The 13,517-nt window shown below is 41.0% G+C and overlaps 1 protein-coding gene and 1 long non-coding RNA gene across 2 annotated transcripts in view; one reads left to right on the top strand and one right to left on the bottom strand.

Annotated features, from left to right (window-relative positions):
* The window catches only part of LOC109524446 (uncharacterized), a 15,680-nt gene extending 3,954 nt beyond the window's left edge, over positions 1-11,726 (top strand). Inside the window, exons 2-4 of the long non-coding RNA XR_002169963.1 lie at positions 10,845-10,860; positions 11,076-11,078; positions 11,717-11,726. This is a non-coding gene — a long non-coding RNA (uncharacterized LOC109524446). The remainder of the gene's footprint in view (positions 1-10,844; positions 10,861-11,075; positions 11,079-11,716) is intronic.
* rtn4rl2b (reticulon 4 receptor-like 2b) overlaps positions 7,927-13,517 on the bottom strand; it is a 7,515-nt gene continuing 1,924 nt past the window's right edge. The window contains exons 2-4 of the mRNA XM_019884347.1: positions 11,382-11,608; positions 11,055-11,288; positions 7,927-10,469 (exon numbers count right to left, since the gene is read on the bottom strand). Of these exons, the coding sequence (XP_019739906.1) occupies positions 9,600-10,469; positions 11,055-11,288; positions 11,382-11,608 (1,331 nt within the window). The 3' untranslated portion in view covers positions 7,927-9,599. The remainder of the gene's footprint in view (positions 10,470-11,054; positions 11,289-11,381; positions 11,609-13,517) is intronic.

Raw genomic sequence — 13,517 nt, 5'->3', positions numbered from 1 at the left:
GGGGGTGATGTGATGGAAGGAGGGGGTTCTCGTAATGATCCGGGCTGCTGAATTCTGAACAAGTTGAAGTTTATGGAGAAATTTGAGATGGACGCCGAAGAGAAGTGAATTGCAATAATCGATGCGGGAGGTGACGAGGCTGTGAACAAGAATAGCAGTCGTGTGAGGGGTGAGAGAGGGACGGAGACGGTTGATGTTACGGAGGTATCATATTATATGGTTGCATCCTTGAATTTTGAGTAAAGTAAAATTCCTTGAAAACTCAACTTAAAATATAACTTGAAAGGACAATGAGAAAATAAATTAGTAAGTGTCATGATTCTGTTTGTGACCAACAGGCGACACTGTAGGGCTCTCCCTGCAGCTGCACACCTTTTGGTCGTTATGCAATTATTGCTTTAAAAGGACTCCCGTCACGACCACTCGATGTTGGGTCATTGTTGCTGTTTGTGTGTTTGCTACTGTCATGTTTGTTCTCAGTCATGTTTCGGTCATGGTTAGTTTTTGCTTCAGTCATGGTTTTGTTTGCTACTTTGGATTGTTTTTGTTTTCAGGACTTGTTTGTTTAGGATTTATTTTTCTCTATGTTTTAATACAATTTGTCAAGTACACCTTGCTCCTCCCTCTTGCCTGCTTTTTGGGGTCCACCACCACATTGCAACGTGACAGAAAGAAAGTTAATAAGAATATCGTAAAAGAATGGCAATCAAAAAATAATTCCAACAAATGCCGGCTATTTCTGCTCTTTGGGCAGTGTGGCGCCTTGCCTGGATGGAGTACACACTAAGAATGAGATAAGAACAAAGTTGCTATTGAGCCATATCAACATAACTAACTCGTTTTTCACTCAGTGGGAGAAATTTGTGCCTTTGAGAATTGTAATATGATCTGTCTGTCTGTGTTTCCACAGGGTTTGTGTGTGTGAATATCCAATATTGGAAGGACTATCACTCCGGAAGTCTGCTTTTATAACTGGACCAAAGCCAAGCGATTGGTTGAGTATGTTTGTTTTATTATAATTCTGGTCCCCATTAGTGGGAAATTAGCTTTCTGTAAATGATACAACTACTCATTTTTCAGACGCCCAAGCTCCAACTCGTGAACCCTTGGATGTCTGGGGATCCCAGTTTGAGAACGATTTCGCAACTTTGTCATGAACTCATTTAGAATATACTGTATGTCTTGAGTTGTATGATAGTTTTAAATTGTGTTTTCCTCCAACAACAATGCACTCTTCCATAAATATTTGTACAAGTGGAAAAGTGACACAAATGTATTACCTCAGGCCACAATTAGAAAAAGGGATTAAACTATTGTTTGAATTGGACTAATTGTCTGTCAATGGACAATGCATATTGGACTCCACCACCTCATTCTATTTGCGAATCCTTTCATGTAATATCTTGGCACTCGTTTAAATGTTGATATCATCTCTGATCTAAGCTGCTTCATCCTGCTTAAGTCACACTTCTGGTACTTGTAATTGAAAATCACTGCATAACAACGATAGTAGCACAGATGAATACAGGGCTTGTGTACTTTTGTTACTTTCAGTAATCCCTGAATATCCTCTAGTGTTGAACAGTTGACGATGAGATCCAAAAGATGGACAAATGCACGAAAAAATCTGCCAAGGACCAGATGGATGTGCTCAATTACTGTACTTCAAATCCAAAAGCCAATACCATATGTGGTTACCAAAATAATAGCGGATGCGTGCTTGTTACCCAGGATGTGGCGTTCACATTTATAGAAACCGTGTAAATGTAAATGCTTGACGACATCAGAGGGTGTGACTGTGTCAACAAACAAAGGCTGTCAAATCTCCCAAGACGAGGCAGCGTGTGACTCATGCGTGCTCATAATATTTGTCTTTTTTTGTTTTCTTGACAATTCCACGTTTACAGTTTTACTCTTGTTTCAGACTCAAATTGTTTTGCATGATAACAGTTGTGCACGTGATCATAGATCACAGGAGTCACATGCCCTAATCTCACCATGCTCCTCTTTTCCCTTGTCGGAGGATTTTAAATGATGGTTAGGATTTCAAAGTAGGGTTTTGCATTAGAGTTAAGAGTTTCCAAGTAGGGTTTTATTGGGGCTAGGGTTTCTAAGTAGGGTTTTAATCCATATTTAGGTTTTTCAAATAGGATTTAAACTAGGGTTAGGGTTTCAAACTATGGTGAGGATTTCACAGTAGGGTTTTAAACAAGTGTTAGGCCAGCCTTCCTCAACTGGCGGACCGCGATCCACGACCGGACCGCCGACCTCCTCTGTCCGGACCTCCTCTGTCCGGACCCTCGGCAAATTGTATAAAATAATAAATTATAAAGTGATTTTTACGTTATACATTTTATATTTGTGGACTATAATCTGCACATTACCGCGATCGCTTGTTAAAATTATCCGTTTTATTCTTTGCGTGCACTAACAGATGTATTGCAGAGGACCGCAGCAGCGCGACTGTGTGTTGTATAATGTTTGACTAACTGGAGACCCTGGCTGAGCAGGGCATGTCGGCGATCACGATGCGCTGATTGGCTCCTCTGAATTTAAGGTGTGCCCATACATAAGCATCAGCACGCGTCTATCCCAACACACACGCATTCAAAATGGATGATTGTGTCAGGAAACAGACGCATGCGCGACGCCACAGTTGTGCTCACAGCTTCGCACAGTCGCACCTCACGAAGAGATCGGGCTTCTCGCTTAAAATTCCCGATCGAACCGAAAATAAACTTGGACCTTCATTTTCATCTTTTCCAGAAGAAATTTCAAGCACATTTGCAAATATTGGATCTGCCCAGCACTTTTTTTTTTTTGCACGGCTTGCCGCGTTCTCATCGGGGCAAAATACTCAAAAGGTGTTTGATCCACGCACGGACCCGGTATCCAACTTGAATTCATGTGATGCACCTCAACAAAACGGAATGACGCTTTTTCACATATGTATTCTTTTCAATTCATTTGCGGTGTGCTTAGTTTCCACTTGAACTCAAAGCCACGTCGGAGATAAAGAGCACTCCATCCAGCACGATATGAGTTGGAAGCGCGATGAAAGAGTTTATCGGTCTTATCTTTCCCCCAACCAGTTGACCACAGCCGAATCTGTCTGCAGCAGAGTGCCAACAACTACATTAACGCCAGCCTAATAACGGTCGAAGAGGCGCAGAGGAACTACATCCTTACTCAGGTAAGCAGCTTTCCGGAATAACGCGCGTAGTTGGAGCGGACATTTATCTTGTATTAAAAAAAAAAAAAAAAAAAAAAAAAAAGTGGACCTACAGCATTTCTAGTTGAGGACCACTGTGTTAGGCTTTCAAAATCGGCTTTTGAACTAGGGTTACGCTCTTGTCATTAGTTTAATACAAATGCTATCTCTCAAAAGTACTGGTGGTATCAGTTACTTGGTATATAAGAGTTAAGTACTTGTACTGGTATTGGCCTGGGAAAAAGTGGTATCGAACTTCCCTAGTTGTTACAGAGGATTAGTGTTTCAAAATAAGATTTTAAACTAGAGTTAGGGTTTGAAAGTAGGGTTACAATTTATAACACAGTTTTAGGATTTTAAAGTACCGAATTGTGGTTTTATTCTATCTACCTATCTATCTGTCTACCTACACAGTACAAACTTTGATCACATTGTTTTGTCACTCTAAAAAGGAATATGACTGAATGTTTTTGATCCACAGTAACTCTTGTATTGGGTCTCATTGGATGGCATTAATATTTTGGTTCTCACACTGTTGGAGGATTGACAGTCTACAGGAATGATAGACCCAAAGACTCAGGTTTATATGTGCAAGACAAAAAGAACTGGTCATTGCAGGGTAGTTTAACGGTTATGCATGTTATGGGTCTCTGGCTGCTCCATTCTATTCTATTCTATTCTATTCTATTCTATTCTATTCTATTCTTTTGGAGCCATAGAAACCAGGGTGCCAATGTGTCAGTTGTCTTAGCCAAATATGACATGTGCAAGAGTGAACGTCACCAAAACACGTCAATGAGACAGCAACTCATAAGGGCCGACGCACATGTTTGAAGCATCTGCATGTGCGTGACAGCGACAGAGAGAGACATGGTGTCCAGACAAAGAATGAGTGACAGCATAAAAAGCACACACACAAGGACAGGGGAAAAATAGCACAGACATTCTGGAAGACAAGGAGTAGGTGCTGTGTATGTACGTCATCAGTGCGAGAAAAAAATATGCAGTATGTCGCATTTGTAGTGCACAGGAGGTTTGCGGGCATTCAATGCAGACGCCTACAATTTTCTGAAATGGAAACATACTGTAGAAATATATGAAGGATAATCACTAATGGGTCAACCTCGAGGGGTCATTCCTGTGGTACACGCCCCAGAACTCCGCAACAGGGAGGAGCCCAGGAAGCATACTGTTAAGATGCCCGAGCCACCTCATTTGGCTCTTCTCAAAAGGAGCTTGACTCTGAGCCTCTCACGTTATCTCTAAGGGAGAGCGCGGACACCCTACAGAGTAAACTCATCTCATCCGCTTGTATATGGGATCTCATTCTTTTGTTCACGACTCACAGCTCATGACCATATTATCCACTCCTAGAGCTTTGCCGCAAGGATCTCTTTAAGCCCCGCGGTGATTTTAACCCCAGAGAAAGGAGAGCATACGTCAGAGTCCACAGACTCTGGTTCTACAAAAGAAGGCATGTCGGAATTGACGAGGTCTTTGAAGTAAGCCATGTGATGAAATTGCGCAAAAGCATTGGTCAATGACCAAGGATATCTGCCATCAGGAGAATCCTCACTCAGTCAGGAGTATCTCACCACTGCATAGGCTCAAATATGATATTCTCAGTGGGAATTGGCCAATGGGCTTAGCCAGTGGAGTAACATCATGGTGACAGGCCACAGTGCAAAAACATTTTTTGTGCCCAGACCCTTGCCCTAAACACAAGCGCATGCTACCCACATAGGCGCTTCAACACACAGCTGCACAGCCATTCGAGAGAACTACCATCGTCACCATGTATTTGTGCAGTTTTTTTTTTTTGCTATTTAAATCTTGTGATTTGTATTTTGAAGATTAAAAATACAGTATCACAAAATGTTTTCCAATGAATCATATTCAGTTTTTTAAATCTCTTTGATTATATACAGGTACAAAAGGCATTACAAAAATAACAACAACAATAGGTCACAAGTACTTTGCTCTGAATTTAAATCCCACTAATTCTGGAAAATGGTCTGGTAGGCTTGCATTACACGAGCAAGTTGCTATAATATAACGTATGAAGGCAGAATAAGATCGTAGAGTTATCGATGTGTGAAGTCTACCATAGTCGTTTTAGAATTAACCCACAGATAACTTATTTTTTTGCATGCTTCACATTATGTCGGTACACGTTATGACTAACAAGTGATTGGACAAATGATCATTTCCATCTTCCTGATGAGCCGCTTAGCGTGACTCACCCACCCGAATTATTCTATTTACAAAATTAGTTGTCTGTGGGAATTTTAGACAGCTGTTTTTTGTTTCCCTTCCTTCATGGCCCCCTAACACCATTTGGTTGTTTTTTGTTTCCCTTCCTTCATGGCCCCCTAACACCATTTGGGCCACAGTGCATTGCATCAGTTGCACCATTGATATTTACACCATTGAGCTTAGCGTGTCACAGAATGTCATCTGCTGGGTGCAGTAGAGAAAATGGAAGAGTCACAGAAAGCTGTAGAAGTGGACGTCCTTGGAAGTGTATTGGTCAGTTCATGGATCAAAAAGATGTTGTGACTCTTGCTGTTCAGCTCCTTGCGGGAGAAAAGCAAGTTGGGCAAAAACAGTTGGAGATTTGCATCCAAAAGTTTAGAGAAGGTCAAACTTAGTTCACCTGCAAAGGTTATAATACATTTCAGGTTCATCCTGAAATTTTACTTGAAAGCCAAATATTTGTTTTTGTGAGTACGGCACAATACATGGATGTAAAACTTATAATTCAATTGTATGTTTTGCCTGCACTGTATTGTACTAAGCAGCCAGACCTGATCATACCTCCATGTTACAGTAAGTGCAATTTTCGGTGTGATGAGTCTCATCACGTTTCCATTCCTTTTTTTTGTTTGAATTACAGTACAGTATTTTTGTGTACCACTTTGGTGGCACGTAACTTCAGAAGTTACATTAAATGTTTTATTACGGTGAGAGGTTGGTTGTTCATGTACAGTATTTTTGATTTATGTGTGTGTGTGTGTGTGTGTGTGTGTGTGTGTGTGTGTGTGTGTTTGTATATATCACTGTCACATTTGAATCAGCAATATCACAGTTATGATTCTGTTGCGTGGGTGTGTGAATTCCAGGACAAGTTATCGCCACATCTACAAGAATATGTCATGTACAGTACCCTATTTGACCAAATGCTTGAATCACGCCTTTCTTCTGCCAACAGACCCTCCCCAACACATTCCAGACATCTCATGTACATGTTATAGCTCCAATCTGTACGTGTGAAGATTGAATAGTATTGCTATTAATCAACTTTACAAGATACAGACACTCTCTCACTTGAATGGCTCTAGTTCACCTGCAAAGGTTATAATACATTTCAGGTTCATCCTGAAATTTTACTTGAAAGCCAAATATTTGTTTTTGTGAGTACGGCACAATACATGGATGTAAAACTTATAATTCAATTGTATGTTTTGCCTGCACTGTATTGTACTAAGCAGCCAGACCTTATCATACCTCCATGTTACAGTAAGTGCAATTTTCGGTGTGATGAGTCTCATCACGTTTCCATTCCTTTTTTTTGTTTGAATTACAGTACAGTATTTTTGTGTACCACTTTGGTGGCACGTAACTTCAGAAGTTACATTAAATGTTTTATTACGGTGAGAGGTTGGTTGTTCATGTACAGTATTTTTGATTTATGTGTGTGTGTGTGTGTGTGTGTGTGTGTGTGTGTGTGTGTGTGTGTGTGTGTGTGTGTGTTTGTATATATCACTGTCACATTTGAATCAGCAATATCACAGTTATGATTCTGTTGCGTGGGTGTGTGAATTCCAGGACAAGTTATCGCCACATCTACAAGAATATGTCATGTACAGTACCCTATTTGACCAAATGCTTGAATCACGCCTTTCTTCTGCCAACAGACCCTCCCCAACACATTCCAGACATCTCATGTACATGTTATAGCTCCAATCTGTACGTGTGAAGATTGAATAGTATTGCTATTAATCAACTTTACAAGATACAGACACACTCTCACGTGAATGGCTCACAATTCATGGACTCAACAACCAGCATAATGAAGGAGAGTGACTCACTTCAAATATGTAATGTTGTCATGTCAAAACTTGTTTCTCACGACTTCTTAAGTGACATCAACATCGAGATTTATTTCAAGGTCCTTTTTTGTTGTAAATGTTGATGCTATATTGTTTTTAGTGAAGTGGACATGACTTGATCCTAATGTTTGTTCCAGACGTATAATTCTCTTTGAACCAGACTCAGCCACTTAATGCAGTGAAACCAAGGAACTGCCACTCGCTTATGTCTGATCATTTCTTTATTCAAAAAAGAAAATGAAAAAAAAAACAGTTTCTACCAGCATTCATTTGAAAAACCACAACGTTTGTTTAGTTATCAGATCAAATGCAAAAGGAGTTTGGTAAAAACCTGACAATACATTATACAGTGAGTACGGCTTCAGTGAGTACTGCAGCTTACAAAAGTTTGTTTCACGCCATCTGAAAGCATGTTGTCTAATTCAATAAAGCTGTCGCTGTTGGCATGTCTAAATAAATAAATAAATACATACATACATACACGAATAAATAAATATATAAATGAGGATGCATTGTATTGCATTGTAAATAGGCTACTGCAGCAAATCTGTAGAATATCTGGGAATTATTTTCCCTACTAAAGATTTTCAGACACACAACAGATGCTCAACATAAAAATCTACTTATTCTTTCCATGATCAAAGCCAATTGCTAATCATCTAATTGCAAAAACCAACAAACCAAAAAAAAACATTTATGATTTTATTTTGACTTAACCAGCCAATTTAGTTTTTGTTCCCATTACTAAATGCTACTGAGTGAAAAGGGAAAAGTAGTGCTGAGGAAGTGCACAGAAGCATATGATACATGGCGTATGTCGTGTGATACATGTTTGAAGTTCCTCGAGGTGTTTCAAGCTGCGTGGACAAGTGTGGGCGGCTATGCTGCTGGCATCGCTGGGTTGACACAAGACTAGGAATCTCAGGGAAGAGAGTCACTCTTGGCTGCAAATCCTGCACTTGGCCACTCGCTTTTTCTCAGCGACTCCACACTTCTCCTTTTCAATTTATTTTGCAATGAAATTCTCTGTCTCTCCTTCTCATCTGTGATCTGTGCTAAGATACCTTTCTGCAGCTTTCCAGCTACGCCATATGAACGGCGGTAATATTTATTTGAATTTATTCACAGCAATCTACTCTCTAAATTTTGGAGCATTTCTCTTGGCTGCATTCCTTCCAGAATATTTATGTGGGTATTGGGAGTTTTTATTTTGTCCAATCAGATTTCATGTTGGCATCTATTTTGCCCAGGGCCTTCGGAATCAATGGTGCTGGCCTATGCAACTTAAACTATTTGCAATGAGACTGTTCGGATTTCAATTTGTCCTCCAAGGCCCTTGTTGGAGTCAGCATTTTAATGCCATCTGATTGGTTGGTCAGAGCAAGCCAAGTTCAACAAGTAAAACACATCTATTGTGATTTGCAGACATTCATACGTAATAATCACTTTCTCTGGTGAGTATAATGTATTTTGTTTACATTTTCCATGTTTTTATGATGTTATTTGATAAATATTGGTTCCAAACTGATCAAAATGATGTACGTGGCACAGTTGTGTGCAGTTATATTAGGTCTTTGTGTCGTATTGATGGTTTCTATAATTGCAATGTGATAGTGATGGAATTAAGAAGTGGCTTATGTCGGCGATGTCCCAAGTGAATGCCCAGTTACCAAAATGTACACCAAATGAGTGTCAGACCTGAGTCACCACTGCTGCTCATGAGAAGAAAAACAACATTCAAACCAAATTATTGGTGTGTACATTCTAAGAATGATTTTTCTTTGATTTTCACGTCTTGCAAAGCCAGGTGCTTAAAGGATTTTGTCTTCATTGGTGATGTAAATGAAAGCAGCAGTACAGATGCTGTTAGTAGTTCGTGTAGAAAATACCTCTAGACAAGAAGGTGGAATTGCTGCATATTTTGCTGCAACATAAGCAAAACAAATTACATGCCCCTACACCCTACAGTGTGTTGTATTGTCTATCGATGGGTGCTGTTCGACACCTATCACAGTCTCCACGATGTGATCCCTATTATTGTCATGGCCACATATGCTGGTAAGCAGCAGCCAAATTAACAATAATGATTAGCCTCGTATTGCCTCAACTGCTTCTGAAGACAGATTTTTACTCCCTCGTCCGTTTCCTGTCATTGTGTAACGCCCCCTACTTGTGGGTCAAGGAGGTGACTGAAAGGGATCAAGATCCCAGGCTTTTGTTTTGGTTTGAAAAGAGCAGGACGGAGGAATGAGAGAAAGGCTGAACGGATGGTGGATTCAGCCAAAAAGTAAATGAAGGGAGAAAGCAAGTACACAGACGTAGAGGTGGTGGGGGAGGGCTGGACTTGTGGCAATGGATGAGAATGAGGATGTAAAAGCTGAATTGTCATAGCCTGGGGAGCACTCGGGCTTAAAGCAGCGGATGGCAGCATCTTCGTTGCCATAGTTGTCCCAGTATTCTTCTGGGTCGAGCTTTGGGAGGGCCACTTCGTCATCTGATAGTTCATACTTGGGAGGAAATGAGTCGAAGTGGGTTTTGGGGAAGTACTGTGGCTTCCTTACAGGGAATGTCTTTCCTGTCTCTGTGGTCTTCTGATTATTGACCTTGGAGGAAGAAACGGGCTTGTTCTTGGAGAACCACCAGCGTGTCTTGGTGCTAAAGGTGGTCGTGGTGGTTCCGGCCAGGGATCCGGGGTCAGGCATTGGGCAGAGGGCAAAGTCGAGCTCTCGGAGGAATCTGAGATCTTGGCCTCGACGCTGGGACGGTGATGAGCATATGAGCTCAGAAGAGGAAATGCGGGCTTTGCGGAACCACTCCCACAAGGTGCGGGCCTCACAACCGCAGGACCAAGGGTTGCCATTGAGACGGAGGAAGTTAATGCCCTGGGTGTCTTTCATAGCTTGGCCTGGGAGCTCAGCAAGGGAGTTGTTGAACAGGTAAAGAATGGAGAGCCGGCCCAGGTCGCGGAAAGCGCGACGGTTGACCTGCCTGATTCGATTGTCGTGAAGAAGGAGGCGGTCCAGATTGACCAAGCCTCGGAACACATTCTCAGAGAGGACACGAATGCGGTTGCCGTGGAGGAATAGGTGGGTGAGGTTGACCAGATCTGAGAACAGGTCATCCTGCAGAAAATGGAGCTGATTCTCCTGCAACAATGTCAAAACATAATATTACAAAACAAGTAATTGAGATTTGGATCATCGAGTTGGATGAGAGACTATGCTTTGACTCGTGAGTGCAAATTTGAGAATTAGCAAATATTCTTAAAAAAAGAGGTTTTAAGATGTTAACGTCATTCTCGGCTAGAGGTTACTGTTAACTCACGATAAAACAAGAGAATCACAGATACATTTAAAACAACCATATAGCCACCACTACCAATGCTAGCCTATAATGGGAAATGCTAATTGCTAATGTGTTGAATAATTAGCATCTACAGAATAATATGTGTAAGGGTTCCTACCCTTTAAGCAATGGATATTACATAAAGAATGTAGCCAAAAATCTGCTTTATTGCAAAGGTAGCAGCAAGGCTTAGTTCGCGGTATCGTGGCAGCCAAGTAATGGATTACTGATTCAATTTCAGCTACCCCTTTGATAAGGTCCAGATATTTGTGAGAAAATATCCTTGCTTATATGGAATTTATCCACTGTGGACCAAATTGGAGAATGTTTTCAGTACGCCAGCTTCACCGTATATCTTGTTCAATGTGTATTTATGCAAACTTCACCTGTAAGTAGAGAAACTGCAGACTGTACAATTTGTGAAAGAGGTCATGGGGTAGCATGCCAATCTTGCATCGGTGCATATGCAGACTCTGCAGCTTCTCCAACCCTCTGAAAGCTCCACCTTCTAGGCGCCTCAGTGTAGGGTTATCGCCCAGGTCCAACTCCTCTAGCACCCTGAGGTTACTAAAGGCCCCACCTTCAATCCATGTGATGTTATTGCCATAGAGCCAAAGCACCTGTGTCAAAGAAGAGGGGGTTGCGGGGGAGGGGGAATCTGAGTTATCCACCAAACACCTCAATTAAAGTACATGGCGGTCACACACTTTTACCTGTGTTTCAAAGCCAAAAGAATCCGCACGGAGCTCTGTGATACGATTGTTTTGCAGGAACACACGTTGTGAGTCATAGGGTACGCCGGTCGGAACCATGGTGAGGTTCTGGGACTGGCAGCTGACTGTCATGGGTGAAGGGTAACACACACAAAGCCTGGGGCATGCAGCCACACTGCTGGGCTTCACCACCACCAGCCACAAGATCAGCCACAGAGACAATCCACCTAGGACAGAAGTGGCAAAAAAAAAAAAAAAAACAACAGAAATAATCAGCAAACACACAGGTCAATAGATGCAGGATTCAGAGCTTGTTTGGAAAATGTGGACATCAGATTAAGAAAGAGGTTTTGATATTGGCCTCACCGACTGTTTTCTGTGCAGCCTTTTGTAGCCACTGATTGTTTTTTTGCGCAGAAAGATTTGTGACTTGTTTTCTGAGACTTGTGCAGATGCCAGAAACCATTCAACCATTCATATCTACTAGATCACTGAACATTGCGTGTCCTGTCTCCAGTGTCAGAGTGACATAACTCTAAACAGGAGCGGCGCAGAGTAAACAATCAATAAAAAATGTTTTTTTTTTTTTTTTTAAAGAATCCATTCATATGGAAATCAACAAAAAAGGAAAACATTAATGAACCCACTGAGTTTACAGTACTGTACAGATGTCCTGGAAAACGAGCCTTTCCATTGAGGAGTTTGCTAAGCAGAAGGCACACGTAAAAGCAGTACCGTACTTAGACTGAGATCAATTTCACTCCGGCTTCAGTTACTTCCCTGTGCCTCGGCAAAGCTCGGATGACGGCACACAAAGAAGACTACGGTGGTAAAAGTAGAGTCATTAAATGATGATGAACATCCCATTCATCTGTTGGACGTAAGATTTTCCAGTGACTCACCCCTTGACCTCTCTTCAAGTTTAACCCTTATCTACGCTGGACCTTCACAAGAACACGAGACTGGGATTTCAAATGGAAGAAGACACCAATCCAAAATCTTGGTCTTATTTGCATGGCAAATCATGATTGCATAAACATCCAGTTTGTAAATGACTTATGGAGGAATTGGACAAATTAAAAAAACTAAATGAAAAAAAAAACTCAATAGCAATAACTAGATAAACCGGCACTATGTGAGATCCAAAACATGAACCATATGTACTCATATACTACATCAACAATATACACTCGTCCTCAAAAGATTTGGGTCACTTAGAAATTTCCTTATTTGTTTAGAACATCGTTTTGATCAGCTCTTCTATTGGAGATCAGTGTATTGTGGAAACCATGTGACCATGTTGTGAATGTCGAAGAACTGTGTGAAGTTGGCATTGTTCTCCTCGTGCCTGTGTGTTTTTTCTCCAGAAACGCCGGTTTCCTCCCACATTCCAAAAACATGCAAATGAAGTTAATGGAGCGCTCTAAATTGTCCCTCAGTGTCACCGGGAGTGTGAATGGTTGTTTGTCTGTACGTGTGCGTGCCTTGCGATTGGCTTGAAGCCAGTTCAGGGTGTACCCTGCTTACTGCCCAAAGTCAGCTGAAATAGGGTCCAGCTTAGCTCAGATAATGGATGGATGGATGGATGTTAAACTGAAAAATTCTGAGTAAAAAAAAAAAAAAAACATGAACTTTTTGTTTTGTCATCGGAAGATACCCATGCAAGAAAGCATGCTATTTCAGCAGCTTTATTTGTAAGTAGAAATTTATCAGGTTTTAAAGTATTTTATTGAAGAGCAATAACATTACTGTGGAGTTGGCAATGAAATATTAGCCCCTGTGATCTAACCAGTGGCGGACCCTGAGGGCCAGCAAGGCCTTCTCTGCTGGCCTAAACATTCTCAGAAAAGTAAATTTACTTTTCTGAGAATAACATAAATTTGTTATTTTATTTTCATAAATATGTTAACAAAATTATTCTCTGTATTCTTTACGTCATATTATTTCCACTTAGTTGAGTGGCTTTCAATGTTATTTTAAATAACATTGAAAGCCACTCGAAAAATAACTTATTTATTATGGTAGAGTTTTTAACCAATCATATTTCATCTAGCTTGTGTTGCCAGGTTAATTAAACTTGCTCGGGGCCTTCAGATTAAACAGAGCAGGCCCCTGTGCGCTGTAAATGAACGGGCA

This window comes from Hippocampus comes, unplaced genomic scaffold, assembly GCF_001891065.2.
Source record: "Hippocampus comes isolate QL1 unplaced genomic scaffold, H_comes_QL1_v1.1 scaffold156, whole genome shotgun sequence".
Lineage (NCBI taxonomy): Eukaryota > Metazoa > Chordata > Actinopteri > Syngnathiformes > Syngnathidae > Hippocampus > Hippocampus comes.
The sequence above is the reverse complement of the archived record's forward strand: the minus strand, read 5'-3'. Positions and strand labels throughout refer to the sequence as shown.